At 41.7% G+C, this 23920-nt stretch overlaps 2 protein-coding genes across 3 annotated transcripts in view; both read left to right on the top strand.

The window, feature by feature from the left end:
* Positions 1-56: 56 nt before the first annotated feature.
* MRPL2 (mitochondrial ribosomal protein L2) lies at positions 57-15835 on the top strand. The gene is made up of 9 exons (XM_089529115.1): positions 57-249; positions 1198-1476; positions 4019-4108; positions 5651-5816; positions 8468-8609; positions 9915-10030; positions 11309-11419; positions 12188-12261; positions 15562-15835. Exons 3-9 carry the CDS (start codon positions 4040-4042, stop codon positions 15772-15774), a joined length of 891 nt encoding a protein of 296 aa, XP_089385241.1. The 5' UTR covers positions 57-249; positions 1198-1476; positions 4019-4039; the 3' UTR covers positions 15775-15835.
* Positions 15836-17759: 1924 nt separating this feature from the next.
* LOC149310511 (cullin-9-like) overlaps positions 17760-23920 on the top strand; it is a 39095-nt gene continuing 32934 nt past the window's right edge. For both annotated transcript variants that reach the window (XM_089529107.1, XM_089529106.1), the window contains exons 1-2: positions 17760-17829; positions 20484-21097. In XM_089529107.1, coding sequence (XP_089385233.1) covers positions 20506-21097 — 592 coding nt within the window. In that variant the 5' untranslated portion in view covers positions 17760-17829; positions 20484-20505. The remainder of the gene's footprint in view (positions 17830-20483; positions 21098-23920) is intronic.

Genomic DNA, 23920 nt, shown 5'->3' with positions numbered 1-23920 from the left:
TTCTCGCCGCAGCCCCTTTAACTCCAACATGGCGGCCGCCTCGCCCAGGATGACGGTTGCCCAGCATCCACCGGGGCATGCCTGAGGGGAGGGGGAGTTTTGAACTACATCTCCCAGAAGCCTCAGCCATGTTGGCCCATAGTCTGGGTTTCTGGGAGCTGAAGTCCAAAAGCCCTTAAAGAGCACTGTTTGGGGAATAGGGCGAAGCCAAGCTTCTCACACAGTGGTCCCGCGTTCGCTGGGTTAGAGGTGAAGGACCCCAGTGGATGTGGAAAAACCATAAATAATAAAACAGTATTCGTCATACCTCAGAGAACACCTCTCTAGGAATCTCCAGGTCCTCCAGTGCAACTCTATGGTCAACCCCTGTCAGAGTTGATCATAGAATCATGCTGGAGGACCTACAAATGCCTAGAGAGGTGTTTTCTCTAGGAACTTCTAGTTCTGCAACGCAACTCTATGGCCAACTTCTGGCAGAGTTGTATTGGAGGACCTAGAGGGTCCTAGAGAATTGCACCCCATAACTTGACTGAATGGTCATTATTATGTATCTGTGACTGCAGTTTGACACCGCTGTAACATCCATGGCTCAGTGCTATGGAATTCTGGGAAGTATGCTTTGTTGTGGCACCAGAGCTCGCTGACAGAGATGGCTAAATGCCTCACAAAACTGCAGAAGTAATCCAGGCTGACACTGCTTCAACAGCCATGGCTCAATGCTATGGAATTGTGGGAGCTGTAGTTTTGGTGAGACGTTTAGCCTCTGACAGAGCGCCCTGGTGCCACAGCAAACTACAGTTGCCAGGGTTCCCTAGCACTGAGCCAGGCAGTTAAAGTGGTGTCAAACCGGGTTATTTCTGCAGTGTTTACGCAGCCCTTGCTATGGAATTCTGGGACAGCTTTAGTTTACTGTAGCACCAAACCTCTCTGACCAAGAAAGCTAAATCTCTCACAAAACTACAGTTCCCAGAATTGCACCACATTGAGCCATGAAAGTTAAAGTGGTATCAAACTGCTTTATTGGCTGCAGTGTGGCAGCAGCCCTAAGGCATGGGTTTTTTTTACAAGACATGTTCATAATGTTGTGGGGTTTTTTGCCTTTGCCTCCCTCTGAGGCTGAGAGAGTGTGACTTGCCCACTGCGTAGCACTAGCAGGGATTCGAACCCAGGTCTCAGACTCCAACTCTTCCATTCTAGGCCTTCAGCCTTCCTGCCTAGGCTCCGCCCAGGAGCGTTTCGCGCATGCTCCCTAGGCAGACCAGAAATGAAGGGTAAAGGAAGCAGCATGGGCTCTTAGGGGGGCACTGGAGGTGACTGCAACTCTTCCTTGTCTCAGAGAGTCTTTTGTGGGGCTTGTTCACAGTCCCAGAGGGGGAAATCTCTGCAGCCTGGGAGGGCATATCCCCCCTGGTCATAACTAGCCTCATGCCCACTTCACAGTAAAGCCTCCTTCTTTTCAGCAAACCTTACTCCCAGGTAAGCGGACATGGAAGTTACATGAAATGTGTTTATTGTAACGTCTCAGGTTTAGGAGGCATGGGATTTATTTACATGTATTTATTGCAGAGCCCCAAGGTAAGTGCACATGCGATTTAAATTAAATGTATTCATTGCATAGTCCCAGATTAGTGTACGTGGGATTTCAATGAAATGTATTTATTGCATAGTCCCAGGTAAGTGTGTATGGGACTTATTTAAATGTATTTGTTGCATAGACCCTGGTTAATTGTACATGGGATTTATTTAAATATATTTATTGCAGGATCCCATGTTTAGTATGCATGGGATTTATTTAAATGTATTTATTGCAGAGTCCAAGGTAAGTGTGCATGGGATTTATTTAAATGTATTTATTACAGAGTCCCAAATTTAGTATGCATGGAATTTCAATTAAATATATTTATCGCAGAGTCGCAGACTAAGTGTACATGGGATTTAAATGTAATGTATTAATTGCAGAATCTTCTCAGAAATCTTACATCTCAGGAATAAGTCTCATTGAGATAAATTGCCAGATAGCTTTCTTCAAGTTCCTTCCTCAGTCCTCTCTGGAGGATACCACACTGCTCTGTTCTAGCACTATTATTCCATTTTTACTGCTGTGGCTGCCTCCAGTGGCCTTCTGGGGTTTGTAGTTCAGAGAAGCCTAAGACCTCTGACTGAGAATTCTAAATGCCCTTCCCTAAACTGCAAATCCCAGAACACCACAGGAGGTAGCCATAGCAGTAAAAGTGGAATACAATCGGCCCTTCATATTCACTGGAGTTAGGAGTCCACCTATGAAAGTGGAAAAACTGCAAATAAAAAAAAGACTTTTTAAAAACGTGAAAGAATACTTTAGGAATCTTTAGGTTCTCCAGGGCAAGCCTGTGGTCAACCTCTGCTAGAGGCTGACCATAGTGGAGGACCTACAACTGCCTAGAGAAGTGTTCTCCATAGGAATCTCTAGGTCCTCTAGCGCAGCTTCTGGTGAATGTTGACCGTAGGGTCACCCAGGAGGACCTAGAGATTCCTAGAGAGAACACATCGATCAAATCCGCCAATAATCAAAAAGTGACAAAAATGAAAGCTGCAAATGTGGAGGGTCAACTGTAATAGCTCTGTAACAGTGTAGTGCTATCTAGTGCTGCATTATCCTCTGTCTTGTGGTGGTGTAGTGGGGAGAGCAGCTTTTCACAGATGGATGTAGACTAGTTGTGGGTACCATGCTGGCTGGGAATTATAGGAATTGTAGGCTGAGACATATAGAGGTCTCTTGGTTGTTGAAAATCTGGTTTGTTGAAGCTCTAGACCAAAACACACTGCAGAAATAATCCAGTTTGAGACCGCTTTATCTGCCCTGGCTCAGTGCTAGGGGATCCTGGGAATTGTAGCTTGTTATGGCACCAGAGCTCTCTGACAGAGAAGGCTAAATGTCCCTCAAGACTACAGTTCCCAGAATTCCCTAGCATGGATCTCAAACTAGATTATTTCTGCAGTATGTTTTCGACCTCCATTTGTCAATGACCTGGAGGAGCTGTTATCAAATTCCCACTCAGGATCACTAAAGCAAAGACTTGCAAGTCTGCCATGGAGCTTCTTTCTTGATTTCATTACCACATCTCTAAAGCCTTGGTATCCACTACGCTTTGGTTCCAGGACCCCTATGAATACCAAAATCCATGGATGCTCAACTCCTGTTAAACACAGTGGCATAGTAAAATGGTATCTTATATAAAATTGCCAAATTCAAGGTTTGCTTTTTGGAATTTATATTTTTGAATATTTTCAAGCCGTGGATGGTTCAAAGCTGACTGTAAAAAAATAGGTGGTAAGATTGTGGAAGTGCTTCATCCACCTTCTAGATTTTGGAATTCAAACAGAACAGGGTTTGGGACCTTCAGGTCCTAAGGCGCAATCTGGCCCTCCTGGGGTCTCAATCTTGCCCTCTGGACATTCTTATGTTTCTTTGCTCAGGACAGCATATTTGGTGGCTTCCTAGCTCCTCTTCCCACATTCTAAAAGGTTGAAATTCCTCTCCTAGTGTTCAATTACTGGCAGTAAGAGTTTTAAATTAAAATATTATGGTATTTTTGGTCACATCTTTCCATCCCACCCACCAGTAGAATGCCCCCTCCCCAAACCTCTCTGAAATTGAATTTGGCCCCCAGGCAAACAGAGAGCCCCCATCCCAGTGCTTCCCAAACTTTGGTCCTCCAGATGTTTTGGACTTAAGCTCCCAAAATTCCTGAATGTTGGTCAAGTTGGTTGGGGCTTCTGGGAACCGAAGTCCAAAACACCTGGAAGACTAAAGTTCGGGAATCGCTGCACTAAACAGTAATTGTCCATCGATTCCATTTGGGCCCTGTGCAAAGGAGCAATGGTTCTGACATTTTCCTAAGTTAAAAACACTTAATCCTTGTCTGGTATCCTTGCTGATACCCTTTATTGCTCATCTTTTCTTATATAAAGAATCTATAAACTGCTAACCTGCACTCTCTCTCTCTTTCCCTTTTATTTTATTTTTTCTATTCTGCAGTAGGGAACAAGTGTTTCTGGTATGGCTCTGTCAGGCTTGATCCAGACCTTTAGGTCACTGCTGCTGTCTTCCAGTCCTCACCTCACACAGGTAAGACAACCTCATCCTTTTTTTGGCTCCGGGGGATTAGATGAATTCATGGAAGATAAGGATGGCTATATATATATCACTTCTTGCAACACTGCTTCACACAGTGCATGGCTAAACTGTGGTGTTTACTACCACAAGATGTAGTGATGGTTGACAACTTGGATGGCTTTGAAAAGGAATTAAGACGGATCTGTGGAGGAAACAGCAAACACTGACTACTGGTCTGGGTGGATTTATGATACCTACAGTATCTGAAGTAGGATGAACCTGTATGTTGGCAACTAGGAAATGCAAAAAAGAAGGTGTTATCCTGTTGGCAAGCTTCTCATATGCAACTGGGTGGCCATTATCTGGAAAGATTATGGATGAGGCAGGCCTTCGGTCTGACTCAACATGGCTTTTGTGTTCTTCTAAGACTATTTGTTTATTATTTTAGAGATCTATATCTCACAATTCTAGTTCCAATGTACAGTGGGCCCTTGGTATTTGCTGTGGTTTGGTTCCAGGAAACCCTCTCCCCCCATGAATACCTAAATCTGTGGATGCTCAAGTCCCATTATATACAGTGGAGCAATAAAATGCTGTCTCTCATATAAAATGGCAAAATCACATGATGGTCTAAATTGGTTTCCATTAGGGCTTAGTCTTGAAACCAGTTCTGTTTTAGCATTGGGGTCTGACATGCAGATTGATAATAAAGATCCCTTAACCCTATTTCACACATTTAGAAGCAAGTAAAACAATATTTGCTGTGAAGCATGTGACCTTTAAAAAGTTTATTATAATTATCTTTCATTTTTAAAGTTCAGTGCCTGCCCTGTTAACTCAAAGGAAGCACAGACAAGTTTGTAAGACCCCAGCAAGGCAGCTGATGACCAGTGCTATTGGAGGCCTCTCGTTCATAGAATTTCTGTACAGTATAGTGAAGTTTACTTGAAGTTTACTTGAAGGCAGACAACAACAGCCTGCCCTATCATGAACTTTAATGGAAAGCAGCTTGTGACCCTTTATTCTTATAGACTCTGTATTTTGCATGAATTGTTTGAACAAGCCACAATAGAAAATTTGTGGGTCTTTGCCAAGAGGTTTGTCTCCAAATTTCAATGCCTAAAACATTATAAACAACAAAAAGCTTGTAATATTGTAGATTCAGAATTATGTAATTCATACCCTGGATTTGGGAATTCAGATAGAACACGAATGGGGAACCTCTGGTGCAATGGTTGAATTTGTCCCTACTGAGCATCTTAATCCAGCCCTCTGGGCTTCTCCAAACATGAGACCATGGTTTGGTGGGTTTTCTCTCTATTCTAAACGGTTGAAATGCCCCTCCTAAAGCTAACTGACTGGTAGTGAGAGTTTTAAAATATGCAATACTATTATTTTTGGTTCCACTTCTTTTTGTTCTGCCCATAAGTGGAACGAAGCCCTCCCTCCTCACCCAGACTTCTTTTACACAATTTTGGCCTTAGGGATCAAAGAGCTTTCCCATAGAGTTTTCAGTTTAGTAACTGCCTGTTTTTTGTTTTCTGTATTTGCTAGATACCTGCATCTTCTAAGCCCATTCATCTTGCTAGTCAATTCCAAACCCACCGTGAAATCGGGACTTCTGTGGTGATGTCTGCTCGAGATATGCTGTGGAAATGCAGAACGAAGTATACAATCAAGCCCATTCCCAAAAGAAAGACAGGTGGCCGAGATCACACAGGTATGCCTTGAGTTGCAGGTCAACCACAGTTTGGGAAAGTTCCTTTTTAAGACTATGACTCCCATTACCTTCCAGTTAGATGGATGAGAGATTCTTGGAGTAGTTGCAGTCCAAAACTATAACTTTTTGGGCTGTGTACAATAACATCCAAATAATGATACCTTTATTGAGCCAACCAAAATGCACAATTACATGTTGCAAGCATTTGAAGTTATTATTATTATTATTAATCTTTATTTATAAAGCGCTGTAAAGTCACACTGGCTTCTTCATCAGGCAAACAGGAGAAAGAAATTGAAGATGTTAGTCATAGGCCTACATTTTCTGTTTCTGGTCTTAGTTCAAATGGTAAGGAGGGCTATCTGCAGGCTGGTACATCCCATGTGGTCACTGGTAGATTTTCAAAGTCAAGGAAATTTAATGTCCTTTTGCAATTCAAAGAAGATGTTTCCTTGGAATGCAGCATGTCTCCTTCCTTCGTGAACCCACAGACTCCTATGTAGGTAGAGAACATTGAATTTCTGAAGAAGTCTTCATGTTTTGCATCAGGAAAACCTTAGGTGGTGTAGCAGTAAAGCATGCCAATCAGTGCCAATATTAGAAAAAAAATGCTTTACCTTTATTGGAGGCAGAAGCCTCCAATGACAAAGTCCCATTGCACTGGCTCTCTCTTCTCTTTTGGGCTGTGATTATTGGCATTCCCTTACATAACGAAAGATCAGACAGGAAGGAAAATAATATCAAACCCAATTTTTATACTGTCATTCTCCAATGGCAAGTGATGCACTTAAAAAAAATCAACATTATTATTTTAAATTTCACTGTAGTGGTACATGCATTGGCAATATCCTGTTTACTGCAGCCACTCACTCAAAACCATAAGGTTGCGAGTTCAATACCAGCAAAAGGGCTCAAGCTTGACTCAGGCTTGCATCCTTCCAAGGTCACTAAAATGAGTACCCAGCTTGTTGGGGGCAATTAGCTTATACTTGTAAACCACTTAGACACTGTTAGTTCAGTATGAAGCGGTATATAGATGAAACTGTTTGTTCATTTATATCCCATATATCGGTTATTGGTTATATCCTGTTTGGATGATTGTAATGCATTCTGCATTAGAAAAGTACTTATAAACTTCATTTGGCTTGAAGAGCTTTAGCCAGGTTGTTAACTGGGGCTGGCTACAAGGAGCACATAACTCCCTTGCTTCAACAGCTCCATTAACTGATGGTCTGTTTCTTTCTTTTTTTTTTCCCATTGATCTTTATTGAATTTTAAACCATAAAATAGAAGAAAATCTATGCATTCCAACATATACAATCATTATGATCAATATAATCATTCACATTGTTCTTCTCTCCCCCCTCCCTCCCCCCTTATTGTTCACAGTGTTGCTGAACTCTTAGCTATTCTTTTGAATTCCCCATGAAGTCACTCAAATATCTCTTTACCTCATATTAATCCTAACTCTCTTGCTTAGTTACTAAAACTGTATATATCCTACATCCTCTTTTATCTTATACCAACAAACCAAGTCTTATCCCTTCACCTATTGGTTACTATACTAGCTATTTACTCATTATTACATATCTAATTTACTTAGTAGTAGTAGCTGATGGTCTGTTTCTGGGCACAATTCAAAATGCTGGTTTTGACCTATAAAGCTCTACATGGATTGGGTCTAGGTTATTTGAAGGGCTTTATCTCCCTTTATGAACTCATTAGAGCTCTAAGATCATTTGGAGAGGCCATTTTCACTCTCTCATCACCTTCTCAGACTCATTTGGTGGTAACGGAGAGGACCTTCTTGGTGACTGCTCCCAGCCTTTGGAAATCACAGTGTGGAGAGGCCTGGATGGCCCTGCCCTTGCTGTCCTTCTCTTGGCTGGTCAAAACATTTTTGTGCCATCAGGCTTGTATACACTGGTTGGGCTTTAATGCTGTGCAGTACTGTTTTTAAGGTTTGTATATAGTCTTTTATATATAGTATTATATTTTTATCAATGCTCTTGTATTGTTTTTAATTTCTATTGTTTTAAATATGTTGTTAGCTGCCTTGAGCCCCATTATAGGGAGAAAGGTGGGATATAAAATAACAACAACAACAACAACCCTTCATAATAACTTACGGCAGTCTTTCTAACCCAGCATTCTCATGATGTTCTTCACTGTATCTTCAATCATTCCCAGCTAGCATGGTCATTGGCTTCCCAATTCAAAGACATTAGTCTGTGCACACACTCTTTCTTGACTATATTTTCATTTTTGGATTTATAGTCTCATAAGAATATTGAGTTCAATATTCTCAGTATTAATCTGACAAATTCAGTATTCAGACACACGTTAGATTTATTGTTCTTCAGTAAACCTATATTTTGATATGGGCTCCTTTTCCCTTTTGTTTCTAAACCTCAATTACATTTTTCTTAAAATGTAACTCAGGAGCCAGAAAGACAGTTTTCGAAACCTAGAAACATTTAGTCCGTTCTTTCTCTCTAGGCCTTGCCTTTAGTCAGCCTAATTTTTGGCAACTTTCATAGAAGTAGGAAGGTTGGCAGAGACAACCTTCAAGAGTTTTTGCTTATCATTTATTTGATTGTAATATTCACATACCATATATAAGTAGTAGTAAGCGCTTTGTCTACCATAAGGACGTATCAGTGTGCATGGAATTGGGGGAGGAAGAAAGCAGTGCTATCGTATGATTGATTTCCGAAGGCTGAACTATCAAGATGGGACAGAACCTGGTCCATTCGAGGAGAAAGTGATTCAAGTCCGCTATGATCCATGCAGGTGAGTAACATTCAGTTTCTTTAAAAGCAGCCTAAAAAGTTACTTACATTCAAATTCCAGCTGAGTTCTCCAGGTGCTCTTATACAACACATAAGAGAGAGCTTTCAGCAGATGAGAAGTAATTCCAAGATTTCTAGGACTACAGAAATTATTAAGGGTAGTTGTTCTCAAACAGTGGGGCAGGACCCTTGGGGCTGCATGAGAGTTGCTGTAGATGGGTGCAAGACTTGGCGGCTCTGATCTCTCCTCCTGCTCCTCTTCCCAAACTTTTTTATGTGTAAAATGTAAACCTGCCTTGAGATAAATACTGAATTTACTTAAATAAAACTGTTTTAGTTTGAACAATATTATTTTCTTTAAAAATGTTAAAATATTAATATACATGAATGTAAATGAAAATATGTATACTAAATAAACAAAATATTTTTATTCATATACTACGTCAAGTGTGGGGCACACAACATCTGCATATAAATGGGGGTGGGGTGGGGGGAATCCCAAGGGTAAAAAGTTTGAGTATCACTGATGTAGGGAAAACCCCATGTTTGTGAGCAGAAACTTGATGAATTTGCTTATTGCTCACTGAATGCTGGCTGACTGTTGAAGGGGGGGGGAATCCAAGTATATGAGGAAGACAGAATGGAATGGCTAGGAAGGAAGAAGTGGCATGTAGATGTAAAAGTTATACAGATTGTCTTATCCTTGCTCACTTTGAAAATTTTATTTTTAAAGAGATAGAAGTAATATTTACTCATAGAAATTAATGTAGAAATCCAAAGTTTTAATGGGGATAGGGCTGGGCTCATTTCCACTTTCCCCATCCTCTAAAAGAGCCGAATTAAGATTGAGGACACAGAATTCATATACATGTGTTCTGAAGGATGCGTGGAATGGGGTGGAGTGGTGGAAACACTAAATATTTTGTTGCAGTGCCCCACTTATATAGTGTATTTTTCTCTGATAGTAGAAAGTGAGTCTGATGGTCTCAGTTGACCAGTGCAGTGCTGGGAGAGATTTGGCAACTAAATATGCTGTCTGGATTTAAAACAGTATTAAAGACCTATGTCTTCAGCATGCCTACCCAGCCTATTTTAAATTATAAATTTTACATCAGTTTATTTAATCTGGATGATTTTCATGTGTAATGGTTTTTAATCCTATGTTTAAATGTTTTCACTTATGTGTTTAATCATTCATTATATATTGTATTTTAATCTATATTGTGCCCTGTCTCAAGGATTGGGGAGAGGTGGGTAAAATGATGATGATGATGATGATGATGTAAATTGTCATTGTCCACACCAGGTCAGCAGATATAGCTCTGGTAGCTGGAGGGAAGCGGAAACGCTGGATCATTGCAACAGAAAACATGCAAGTTGGTGACATCATAAAAACTTCAGGACTCATAGGCAGGATGGCAGGTAAATAGTTGATATGTCATGGGTGGCGGGGAGAATCAGGCAAGAGTGAACAGCTTGGGTTCAAAATGGAATCCTGTTTTCCTCTGAAATATTACAAAGACAGTAATGCCATACCGAGCTTTGTGATTGCTCTAAGTTCATAGCAAAGATCACTTTGTTTTGGGGAAAGGTTTTAGCATTGTACTTCATGCTGAACTAATCAACTGCACAGGAACCCAGGAAAACCTGGATCAGTAGATCTTTTTGTTAAGGCTTCAGAGCTTGGAAATATTAATGAAAACGGTGAACACATTAACACATGGGTTTTTTTTTTGTATTTACACATACAACTATGTCAGAACTAGTCAATTTGTTAGTAGCATGTTACTAATGCATTGTTTTGGTGAATTTTGTTATTTAATTTTTTAAAATTTCAAATGTAGTTTAATTTAAAATTATTTGATTTTTATAAGTATGCTTATAAAGAAAGAGGAAAAAAGAAAGAAAGTAGGGGAAGTACACTGGATAGCAAGGTGGGTATGGCACATACATTGATATAAATTGACCATATTTCCAAAAGCAGTCTTTTAAAGTCTTAAAAATAAAAAGAGCAATTTTTCCGTACCTCTGTAATCCTTTAAAAATAGCATTTTAGGGAAAAGTAAACATTACTATTTGCACTAAAGTGCATAATGAGTTAGCATTAATATTAAAACAAAAAGAAAGAAAGTTGCTTTGCTCTCATTAGCACAGAAAGTAAACATGTTACAATTACTGTTACAGTACTTGCCAAGAAAGCCTCATGATAGGTTAGTCTTAGGGTCACCACAAGTTGGAAATGACTTGAAGGCACACAACAGCAACAATGACCCATTATGTCCAAGCTCTGGCCTTCAGCATGAAGACCTGATGGTCAATGTGAAACTTTAGAGTTTTTATATTCTGCACCTCTGTTTGGATATTTTAATTTAATAAGTAGCAAGGAGGACTGGTAATTCTACCATCTTGAACCAAGCAACCAAAGATCTACTTGTCCAGAATAGGGATCACCTTCAGACCCAGTACCAGATATAGAAAGGGGTTTAAGCATAGAAGGATAAGGTGAACAATAGCAGCCTAGATTGGGACTGCAGGATCAACATGGATAGGGGATCTGTCACATACATTTATTCAGCAAAGGCAGGCCATGGCTCTTTCTCATGTTTTGGCATATTGACTTAGGCCTTACTATTTTTCTTTGAGTTTCCATATCTTTGCTGTTTTAGATGTTAACATGTTGATGGAATTTTTGTCTTTCAGTCTCAGCTAAAGAAGGAGATGCGTATCCAGTTGGGGCTTTACCAGTAGGGACGCTGATAAACAACTTGGAAAGCCATCCTGGCAAAGGAGCACAGTATATCCGAGCAGCAGGTCAGCATTTAATAGAAGCTACAAAATTTGGAAGGCTGAATCAAAGTGGAAAGGTGGTCAGAACTGGGATAGTTTTTGGGGTATTCTTGTTCTTTCATTGCCCTTCCCCATGTACTTCTAACAGAAGAAGTTACACTTCTAGGAGCTTTGAGGATGAATGGAACCAGCTTAGCTTCTTTGGCACTCTGAAGGTTACTCTGCATAATTAGTTGTCCTTTCACTTCCCATGCAGGATTTTTGTGAGAATAAAGGGGGAAGAGAAATGCTGTATTTGCTGCCTTGAATCCACTGAAGTCATAAAGATCAATGCAGCATTTCTGTAAATGTTGCAAATACACAACAGGGCCAGATGACACTATTTGCTTCATGTTGTCACCACTGTACTAATCTTTTCATGAAATGTTGCTGTACTTATCAGGTCTCGTCAGGGTGAAGGAGCTTGTTTCTAGAGGCCTCATCTGGTTAGCACAGGGGTGGAATAGGTCCTGTTCACAGGCTGGCAATTTATTTTTATGGTTCCTGGGTTCAAGTTTGTATTGGAATCAGAAATTGGGGGGAAATGCTCTTTTTTGCATTACAAGTCCATGCTTACTGCAGGGTGATGGTTCTGGGAGTTGTTGTCTAGAAAAATAACTTTTTCAATGCTCTGACTGGGACAGTTGAGAAAGAAGCCATGAGGAAATAGTTTTCCTGTTGCTCCCACTTGGATTACAGTTTGTGTCAAAGCGTATTGCAACTCAACTGATGGCTTCTTGCATGCTGTTTCAGGGACCTGTGGTGTATTGCTAAGGAAAGTGAATGGAACTGCCATCATACAGTTGCCCTCCAAGAGACAAATGCAGGTAAGCACTTTAGGATTTCATGCAGCATCAGCAGAAGATTGGAATGCCGAGGCCTTTCATGGCAAGACAGTACCTACTTATTGACCGGAGTATGGAATGCATGTCAGATTGACGGCATTTATTTGGTGCTTTAATTCTGGAACACATTTGTCTAGAAGTAGCTGCCTTAAAATCTCATGAAGTGTGGGGTGAGGAGTTAGTTTAACATTTCTTCTTCACTTGTACAGATTGTAGCACTTTCTCTTGTATTTGCCACAGGCTGAAACGGAAAGGTTTCCACTGGCAACAAAAACAGCTTTCTTCTCACTACAGAGTGGGCTGAAGTTAGGAAGAATTCAGACGCTGACAGTGTAGTGGGCAGGAGCTAAATGTTTCAGGACATCATCCTTGAAGAACCTAGCTCTCTTCCTATCTAATCAGCACCCTCTGTTCTGTTTATTTACAAATAAAATAAAAAGTTGAGCATACAAGGGTTAGGCATATGACTAAAGAGATCTATATGCTTGTTTGTTTGTTTTTGAAATGCCTGTACCTGTGAGAGCTGGATTTACTATATACGGGGAGGAAATATGTCCAAAACACAATATTGTACATCTTCTTAAGTAATCTTTAGAAGTTTGTGTTATGTAAACTGAGAAATAAATCTAAAGCATGTTAGTTTAATTATTAAGCATATTTTGGCATTAGTAAGGTTTAATGGAAACATTAAAAATGTGCCGTGTTAGGCTGCAATTTTAATCATTCTTCTATGAAGACATTCTGCATAGAGAATATCTTCATAGACAGTGAGATTCTCATCCGAGTGATCCTGTGTAGGATTGCACTGTTAATCAATGACCAGTTTCTCTGAAGATGCCAGTCACAGACTGGTGAAACATCAGGAACAAACTCTTCTAGAACAAGGCCACATAGCCCGAAAGCCCCACAAAAAATAATGACTACCGTATTCTTGTTTGTCAAGCAGATTGTGACTTGCAGAATTAAGGGCCATAGCTTGGTAACAGAGCACATGACATAGCTGCTAAAGAGCCCTGGTTTGATAGCCAGCATCTAGAGGTAATAATAATAATAATAATAATAATAATAACAACAACAACAATAGGGTTTATTTATATCTTCCCGCCTCTCCCAATTGGATCGAGGCGGGATCACAACAGAGTTTAAAAAATACAATTAAAACATTACAATATTATCACACAAGTTAAAACCACAGTTAAAAACATAAAATCAACAATCATGGGATCAGATGCTCTCGTTCCATAAAGAAACAGTCTGTAATTCAAGAAGGTCAGGTGGGTTTACACATCGAAAAAGCTCTGTCTTAACCGCCTTCCTGAAAGTTTCCAGGGATGTAGCAAGGCGGATCTCCTCTGGGAGTCCATTCCATAGTGTGGGGGCAGCTATACTAAATGCTTTTTGGGAAGTAGAAACATATTTAGATGCTGCCATCTCTAACAATTTCTTCCCATTTGTTCTAAGAGTGCGGGGCGGATTGTATAGGGAGATGCGTTCCCGTAAGTAACTCGGGCCCAAGCCATGTAGGGCTTTTAAGGTAATAACCAACACCTTGTATTGTGCCCGGAAGCCAATTGGAATCCAGTGTAGATCTTTCAGAATAGGTGTTATGTGGTCAAATCTCAAGGATCCAGTGACCAATCTGGCTGCCGCATTTTGCACTAATTGGAGCTTCTGAACTTGATACAAGGGTAGCCCCATGTAGAGCGCATTGCAGAAATCAAGACGAGAGTTTACCAGAGCATGTACTACAGCTTCAGGGTCCTTTCGGTCGAGGTAGGGTCGTAGTTGGCGTATCAACTGAAGTTGATACCAAGCACTTTTGGCTGTCGCATATACTTGAGATAACAAACCTAGAGACGGATCCAGAAGTACTCCCAAACTACGAACTTCATCCTTCAGGGGAAGTGTGACCCTATCTAGGAGTGGTTGACAAATTTCCTTTCCCGGGCCTAAGGATCCTATGGCAAGTACCTCCTTTTTCTCTGGATTCAGCCTGAGTTTGTTTTTCCTCATCCAGCCCATTACCAACTCAAGGCAGGGATTCAGAAGGGAGATGTCATCCTTAGTCACTGTAGAAGTTGGGGACATAGAGAAGCATATTTGGGTGTCATCAGCATACTGATAACCCCGTGCCCCATGTCTCCGGATGATCTCTCCCAGTTGTTTCAATGTAAATGTTAAACAGCATGGGGGACAAGATGGCGCCTTGAAGGATGCCAGATGTTAGCTCTTTTCTAGAAGAGCAACTGTCCCCCAGCCTCACCATCTGGAACCTGCCCGAGAGGTAGGATCTGAGCCACTGGAGCGCATTGCCCCCTATACCCAACTCCCTCAGGCGTTCCAGAAGGAGTAGGAAGCCACTGCCATTGCCATTTTCTGGCTCAGGTTTGGGTAACCTGTAGATCTTCTGGTTTTGTTGGAGTGCATCTTCCATAATTCCTCACTATTGCATAAACTTGGGAGTTTCAATCCAGCAACATCTGATATGCTGCATGTCATCCACTCATTTTTATCCAATACTGAGCTAGATGGATCCAGGCTGACTCAGCATGAGAGCTTCTTACGTTCTTGTGACTTTGCATTCTTCCATGTGCAATACAGATATAGTGATTGTTACTGTATGGGCCCACACCTGTGGGCCTGGGGTGTACTACGTATAGGGAAGAAATATGTCCAAAAGATAACAACACCAAGGAGAAAGCAGTCACTTGGAAGTAATGGTGGGCTTTGAATTTACTTTTTGGGTAATCAGCTTTGATGCTTTGGTGTAAAAGGGGTTATGCACAATGATTTTGATTTAAAAAAGAAAAAGAAACCAGAAGTGGACTTCTGGATATTTCCAATTTCGATTTAAACAAACAACAACAACCATATTTCTAGGCTTGGCGCTCTTTGCAAATTATCTTAGGGGTGAAAAAGTGGTTCCTGCCTAGTAGTGTTCCCCACTCCATATTTAGGACCTGTTCTTGCAGCATGGCTTTAACACAAAAATAAAATAATAGAAGAAGCAAGTATAGTATAGGATGATGATAATGATAATTAATAATGATAATAATGATGATAATAATAATAATAATAATAGCAGATGTTTTCATGAAGGGGGGAGAAAGCCATGAACCTGAATGCAAATGAAAACCCTAGATTAAAATAGGAGATAGCTCATTAAAAGGTTTGAGCATAATTAAAAACTGTTGAAGGCACAGAACAGGATGGATATTAGCACTCAGGAAATGGAGACAAGTAATGAAAGCATCTGATATGTTACTTGTCTCTCTCTTGCAGGTGTTGGAGACTTGCATGGCTACGGTGGGGCGAGTTTCCAATATTGACCACAACAAGCAAATCCTTGGGAAAGCTGGTCGGAATCGGTGGTTAGGAAAGCGGCCAAGTAGTGGCCTGTGGCATCGGAAAGGAGGGTGGGCAGGGCGCAAGATCAGACCTCTCCCACCCATGAAGAGTTATGTGTACCTCCCAACAGCTTCTTCACGTAATTGAAATCTGGCCTCTTGCTGTCAGTGGGGATTTGGTCAATAAAGCCTACCTGTTTTAACCTGCACACAGGAATGCTCAGCTATCAGTGTACGTTCTTTCTTTAAGAGCTAAAACACACAAGAGAGGACATTTCTTTCTGATATGATACTGACACACTGACAGCCCAATCCTATGCAAGAGTTAGAGAAGTCGATGTCCATTTAAATCAGAATGTGTAGGCACACCTAATTCTATATAGAATCAGATTGTCAGTGAATTTTTACCTTATTCTAATGTCTAGTCAAAGCTTGGAAAAGTAACTTTCCTGGACTTTGTTGTTGTGTGCCTTCAAGTTGTTTGCAACTTATGGTGACCCTAAAACAAACCTATCACAGGGTTTTCTTGACAAATTTTCTTCAGAGGGGGTTTGCCATTGCCATCCTCCAAGGCTAAGAGAGTGTAACTTGCCCAAGGTCACCCAGTGAGTTTCATGGGTCAGTGGGGTTTCAAACCCTAGTCTTCAGAGTCATAGTTGAACACTCAAACCACTACACCACGCTATCTCACTAAATCCCCCAGCTACCATGCTGGTTGGAGGATTCTGGAAATTGTAGTCCAAAAATATTATTTCTAAGCTCTAAAATAAATAAATAAAATAAAACTTATTTGTATCCCACTTTTCTGTAACTAGACAATCAAAGCAGCTCATAACATATTAAAATCCACATTTACAACATTGTGTCCCAAATTCCCCCCCTTAAAACAGGATTAAACATGTTACAATTAAAATATCTATTAAAACGGAAGGAAGGAAGGAAGGAAGAAAGAAAGAATATACAGCTCTGGAGTTTCAGGAGAGTTGAAAGTCAAACCTCCTCCTCCAGCTTTGTTACTGGGTTTTTGTCTATTACTCTGACCCAGTGGCTTCACTAGCCGGGTGTGTGGGGGGCGCACCGCATGCACCCTGAGAAAAAGGGTGACTCCCTTGTGCCCAGAGAAGACCACAGCGATCTCTGAGGCGAGGTAGAAGAAGGAGCCTCTCCCGCTACCTTGCAGCCTCCGGAGGCAAAGTTTCCCCCCTTTGATCCTGCCCATCTGTCTGCTGTGTGATGATAGAGGCAGGAAAGCTAGGAGGTGTCTGACAAGGCTTTAGAGCAGGCTTGGGGAACCTACGGCCCCAGGTTCTAATGAACCACCATTTCCATCCTGCCTCACCTCACCACCAGCCAAGTTGAAGGAAGTTTTAGCCAGCTTGGTTGATGACATGTAGCATCGTCATAAGGAGAGGAGCTACAACCAAGCCCTCATGAGCCTGGCTAAACTTCCTTCAACTTGGCTGGTGGTGAGGCATGATAGCAATGGTAGTTCATCTGAACCTGGAGGGCTGTAGGTAGTAGGTCCCACACCTGCCATAGGATGTCCCCTGGTGTAGTCACAACCCCTCGCACCCGCTTAGTGATGCCACTGTCTGGGCAGCAGCTTCCAACACCAGCCTCTTTCTACTCTTGGTGCATTCACCATGCTCAGGAGGGCTCAGTTGTAGCTCTCCGCATTTTGGTGGCGCGGAAAAGCTCATCACTCATTTGTTTGAAGCTCTGAAGTGCCAAAGAGCCATCATGAGCCTGGCTGAAATTTCCTTCACCTTGGCTAGTGTTGTGGCAAGGCACATATGAGTTCACCAGGACCTGGAGGGCAGCCTGTAGATCCCACTCCTGGTTGGGCAGCAGCTTCCTCTGCCAGCCTGTCCCTCCTCCTGGTGCATCTACCAAGCTTGGCTGGTGGTGAGGCATGAGGGAATGGTAGCTTGTATAACCTGGAGGGCTATAGGGGTCCCTGCCTAGTCCCAGCCCTGTTTTAAAAGTTGAAGGAGGTGCAGCTGAAAGCTTTTCCTAGGTTCCAGCCAGTTGGTCTGGAGAGGGTTAAAAGGATAGAGTTGGACTTCATAGAGAGGCAGGAACTCTTGAAAGTTCAGAGGGTGCAGCTGGTCACCTTTTTGGGGAGATGTGGAGGAGGGGTTTCCTCTGGAGCCCTTTTGCAGAAGGAAGGAGAGAGTGGCTGGAACAGGCAGCAGGGAAAGAGGTAAAAATGAAAGGGCGATTGTGGAAAGGAGATAGAGAGGGAGGAGGAAGAAGACGACCCCCCTTCCTTGGTGCCATAGCTGGGAGGAGTGGTGGTCCTGATCCATGCATGAGAAAGGAAGCCCCCTTCTACAAGGAAAGGCTGCAAAAATAAACCCACCACTCATCCCTTTGCTCAGAAACGAGCATAACCAGAGGAGAGTCACCAAAATGGTGAAGGTTCTGGAAACCATGTCCTATGAAGAGAGATTTAGGGAGCTGGGGATGTTTAGCCTGGAGAAGGTTAAGGGGTGATATGATAGCCCTGTTTAGGGAGCAAGCTTGTTTTCTGCTGCTCCAGAGACTAGGACCCGGAGCAATGGATGCAAGCGACAGGAAAAGAGATTCCACCTCAATTGCCTTGCTTTTCTGTTTTTCTTTCCTCTCATTTGTGGAGTCGCCCTGGGAGTGATGCAAAGGGGGAAAGTAGAACCATATAGCCTAGTGGAAAGAGCTGTAGAATCATAGTGGCCATCCAAGAGGCCATCCAGTCCAACCCCATTCTGCCATGCAGGAACTCACAATCAAAGCAACCCCAGCAGATGGCCATCCAGCCTCTGTTTAAAAACCTCCAAAGAAGGAGGTTCCACCACATTTTGAGTCAATAGTGAGATGCAGCAGCTACAAAGACCAATGCAATTAAAGGCTGCATCAATAAAAATGTAGTCTCTAGATCAAGAGAAGTAATAGTACCATCTATTCTTCTTTGGTCAGGCCTCACCTGGAATACTGCGTCCAGTTCTGGGCATGACAATTCAAAAAGGAAGTTGACACGCAAGTGTATCCAGAGGAGGACAACCAAAATGGTGAAGGTTCTGAAACCATCCCTATGAGGAGAGACTTAGGGAGCTGGGGATGTTTAGCCTGGAAAAGAGAAGGTTAAGAGGTGATATGATAGCCCTGTTTAAGTATTTGGAGACATGTCATATTGAGGATGGAGCAAGCTTGTTTTCTGCTGCTCCAGAGAATAGGTAAGGTTAGGAGGAATGTCCTTACAGTAAGAGCTCTTTGACAGTGGAACAAACTGCCTTGGAGTGTGGTGAAGGCTCCTTCTTTGGAGTTTTTTAAACAGAGGCTGGTTGGCCATCTGTCAGGGATCTGATTGTGAATTCTTGCATGGCAGAATGGGGGTGGACTGGATGGCCCTTGGGGTCTCTTCCAACTCTGTGATTTTGTGATTTTATGAGAGTTATCCAAATGAGGTATTAAATGGCCCTGTCTCTTGTCCCTACTTTGCTTCAGAAGGCAGGGACATGTTATAGGGCCTTTGAGAGTGATATTAATGGGGTAGTTTCAGATTTCAAAGACATGGCCATGTTCATCTGGAAAATCAATATGCAAAGGGATCTTGTAGCACTTTTGAGACTAACAGAAAGGGAGAGGTTGGTGGCATGAGTTTTCATAGACTTGATAAGCTCAAATGTATGAAAAACCATGCTACCAACTTCTCCCTTTCAGTTTGCTACAAGATCCCTTTGGATATTAATGGAATGATTTATCCAGAAGAAGATAATAGTACTGGTCCAAAGGTGTCTAGGTTGTCATAGGCTAGAACCAGCTCTCTGAATTGTACTTATAGACTGCAGCTAGGACAGCCTTCTCAAAAGTGGTACAGTAGACAGTATTGTATACCATTGAAACACAGTATTATGTGTATATATTGCAGTATAGTGGTTAATGATACAACCTCATGCATGTCACTTTAAAGCACTGTTGAGTTCAGTGAGTCTTAATTTTAAGAAAATGCAGTCTTAGGTTTGCAGTCTCAGAGACTGAACTATATGCCCAGAATCCTCTAAGTGAGATTATTGCCTTGCCATGAGATTGGTACATGGTACCTATTTTAGAATTGTAATATGGCTCCCTATAATTGTGTGAGATGCCTTATATACTTATAGGAAGAGACTCTGGAATATTTCAATGGCAAACAATGATTGCCATACCTTGGAGAAGTTCTTTAATCATTCCATCTTTTTTAGAATGATGGGGCATCCCACCAAGGAACCCCTACAAGTAAATTTTGTATATGTCACATAATTTATATTTTAAATCAGATTAAATATATTTTTTGGAAATCTCAATGGCTTCTTATATCAAAGTATATGCCTGGTCCATGTTTATATCCTATGCATTCTCCTTTCCTTTTCCTCTGTTTCCCCATATTTCTCTTCGATTTCTTTTCTTTGAAATCATACTTTAAAAATCTATTTTTTTCCCTAAAAGTCACGCCATTGCAAATATACCCTCCAAATTTGGTGCTAATTCTTTGGTCATCCCATCAAATTCCCTGCAGAAGTGTGTTCCACACATGTCACATTGCTATTAATACAAAAAGACAAAAAAGTTACTGTATGGTCTAATATGGGAGGGAGTCTGGGGTGTGTGATACCATGAGTTACCGCTCTGGGTGACACCTATCCTAATGACACCACTGACTGTAGTCCCACATACTGGAAAGACATCAGGCTTGGAAAGGCTCGTTTAGGCCATAATATGTGTATTTGACTTCAAGGTGTCACAGGATTTTTCAAAAATCCTATTTTTCCCCTGCAGCAGACTAATGCGGCTTTTCTAGGTACACTTTATTTCAGGTGTATGTCATATTTATATCTTTAGTCCAGCAGATGTATTCCTTGTCATGGTGATTGCGAAGCAAAATGGGAATGTGCTAGTGCACGTTGGACCCAAGATCCAGGCCTATCCTGAGGAGTTAGTCCGACAACGCTGTGGCCAAAATGGGCATACTGAGTACCTGATTCGTTGGCATGTTCTCAGCTCAGAAAATGATACAGGAAGCAGCACAAGTACCCCTTTGACAGAAAGCAAAATGGAGAACATCCTGATGTGGATGCCGGCAGATGATGTCTATGCCAACTGCCCAACATTATTAGGCAAGAGGAAGCCTAAGGGTCAACAGCAGGAGGAGAAAGCATCTCACATATTATCTCCTGGTGTCACACTGGATGAAGCTTCTCTTTTGGAGATGAAGAAGGATGTCAAGAACCTGGTTCAGCGAGCTACTTGGCAGATGGCCAGTAGCACAGTCCCTCAGTCGTCCATCTTGAACACTATCCATGTGCTCAGTGCCTATGCCAGTATCGCTTCATTGATGGGTGTGTTCAAGGAAACAGGTGCCCTTGATCTGCTGATGAAGATGCTATGTCATGAAGAGAAACACATCCGTCGCAGTGCTGGCAAAATGCTTAGGGCTCTGGCTTCTCATGATGCAGGTGAGAGTCATCAGAAAGAGCTTTTATGGTCCATGTATTTTTTTAATTCAAATGATGCAATTCCTATTGAAGGCTTTGTAAGCAACTCTAGTATTTTAGGCATATGGGACCAAGTTGCTTTTTTTAAAAAAAACAGCCAAGTTGCATTAAAAATTATAGTCAGTTTTCAGAGCCAATGCAGACTTGATTCCCTTGGCGATGGCAACATATGTCCATCTGGATACACAAGATATGAACGTGTACTCACTTGGAACTGAATTATCATTTCTAAGAAATAGCTGATTCATTGATATAAAGAGGAAGATGACTGTTTGCTATTAAAAATGCACTTGTATTTGATCAATTAATTAATTTCTATACCATCTTTCTCCCAGTATGAGATCCAAGATGGCTTAAAACAAATTAAAATATAATACAACTAAAACCTATTTGATACAAAAGTTTTTAAAAAATAAACAGTTTTGTTAAAAACACTGAATTAAAACTATTTTAAATGTATCTCAAAGTCACTAAAAGGCATGCTGCAGACAAAATAATGCTTACAGTTCATGTTTCCAGAAGTCTTTTCTGAGATATGATAGTTCAGAAGCTGGCTGATATCTGCATGAACCTAAAATGTTAGACTCTAAGGCACCAGATCCCATCTGATGTTGGAAGAAAAGCAGGGTCAACCCTGATTAGTACTTAGATGGGAGACTGCCAATGAATACCAGGTGCTGTAGGGTATAATAATAAATAATAATAATAAATTTTTATTTTTATCCCGCTTTTCCGTGATGATCAAAGCGGCGTACAGATTAAAATTTCAACATCAAAATACATACATAGCAATAAAAACAATATATAAAAATATCATATTAAAAAGTATTACACAGCCAGCTGAGTTAAAAATCCATGAAACATTACCAAAAAACATTACAAAACAGGGGGAAAGGAAATATCACATCTCATGGGGGGAAAGCTTGGTGAAAGAAAAAGGTCTTCAGATATTTTTTTTTAAAGATCCAGGGAGGTGTTGGATCGGAGCTCGTCGGGAAGATTATTCCACAATTTTGGGGCCAAAATAGAAAAGGCCCTTTGCGAGGTCACAACATATTGCGCAGTTGGGACCCTCAGCAAATTCTTCCCTGCTGACCTGAGTGTGCGGGGCGGATTATATGGGGAGAGTCGGTCCTCCAAGTACCCTGGGCCCAAGCCATTTAGGGCTTTATAGGTAACTACCAACACCTTGTATTGGGCCCAGTGTTATGTGGTCTGCCCTGGAACATCCAGCGACCAATCTCGCAGCCATGTTCTGCACTAGTTGAAGCTTCCGGGTTTGGTACAAGGGTTGCCCCATGTAGAGCGCATTACAGAAATCCAATCGAGAGGTTACCAGAGCGTGTACTACAGTTTCAAGGTCCCTCCGGTCCAGGCAGGGACGCAGCTGGTATATCAGCTGAAGCTGGTAACAAGTGCTTCTGACCGTCACATCCATTTGAGATGTCAATTGGAGCGACGAATCGAGAAGCACTCACAAGCTGCGAACTGAGTCTTTCGGGGAGCGTGACCCCATTCAGGACCGGTGGACAAATTTCACTACCCGGTCCCGGGGAACCTATCACTAGTACTTCCATTTTCTCTGGATTCAGGCTGAGTTTGTTTTTCCTCATCCAGCCCATTACCGACTCCAGGCAGGCATTTAGAGGAGAGATGCCATCCCTAGTCACTGCATCAGTCGGAGACACAGAGAAACAGATCTGGGTGTCATCAGCGTACTGATAACACCGCTCCCCGTGTCTCCGGATGATCTCGCCCAGTGGTTTCATGTAAATGTTAAATAGCATGGGGGACAAAATAGCTCCTTGAGGGACACCAGATGTAAGTTCCCTCTTATCGGAGCAGACATCCCCCAGCTGCACCATCTGGAATCTACCCAAGAGGTAGGAACGGAACCACTGGAGCGCAGTGCCCCCGATACCTAACTCCCTCAGGCGTTCCAGAAGGATACCATGGTCAATGGTATCGAAAGCCGCTGAGACGTCCAAAAGCACTAACAGGGACACGTTCCCCCTGTCCATGCCCAGACGGAGATCATCGACTAGGGCGACCATGGCAGTCTCAACTCCATAGCCCGCCCGGAAGCCAGTTTGAAATGGGTCAAGAAAATCCATTTCATCCAAGATCGCTTGGAGTTGGAAGGCAACTGCTCTCTCGATCACCTTTCCCAAAAAAGGCAGCAGCGACACAGGCCGATAGTTGTTATGTAACAGGGGGTCTAAGGAGGGCTTTTTAAAGCAGAGGTTTAACTACTGCTAATTTCAGGCTAGATGGCAGCTGTCCCTCGCTAAAAGATGTATTAATTATGCGGTGCAGCATGGATATTACCGCAGTTCCCCCCTGAGCTGCCAGCCATGAAGGGCAGGGATCGAGAGAGCATGTTGTCTTCCTAACACATCCAAGAATCTTGTCCACTTTCTCGGTACTCACAAACTCAAAGTGATCCAGTTTAATGACTTGAATGTACATACACAAAGACATTTTTAGAATTGTATTTAAATGTCCTAATATGGAGATAAATTAGTGATTTTAATCCTACTGTGGCACGATATCCCTTAGCTTTTTTAAAAGTTCAGAGGAATGAATACCCCATATTTTTAATATGAAATACTAGCCTAACGTTTCCTGATGTTTCTCTGATTTATATTAATATAATATATATTAGGAATATTATTGCTGTATTTACAGCACTAGTCACATTACTAGCCATCCATAAGGTCCTTAAAATGTTTGGTCTTGTGAGAAAGGAAGCTAGATTTTCCTTTAGCTTTCATGAATACTGAG

This window comes from Sceloporus occidentalis, unplaced genomic scaffold, assembly GCF_023333645.1.
Source record: "Sceloporus occidentalis isolate IW3139 unplaced genomic scaffold, rSceOcc1.0.p SCAF_6, whole genome shotgun sequence".
In the NCBI taxonomy this organism is placed as follows: Eukaryota; Metazoa; Chordata; class Lepidosauria; order Squamata; family Phrynosomatidae; genus Sceloporus; species Sceloporus occidentalis.
The sequence above is the reverse complement of the archived record's forward strand: the minus strand, read 5'-3'. Positions and strand labels throughout refer to the sequence as shown.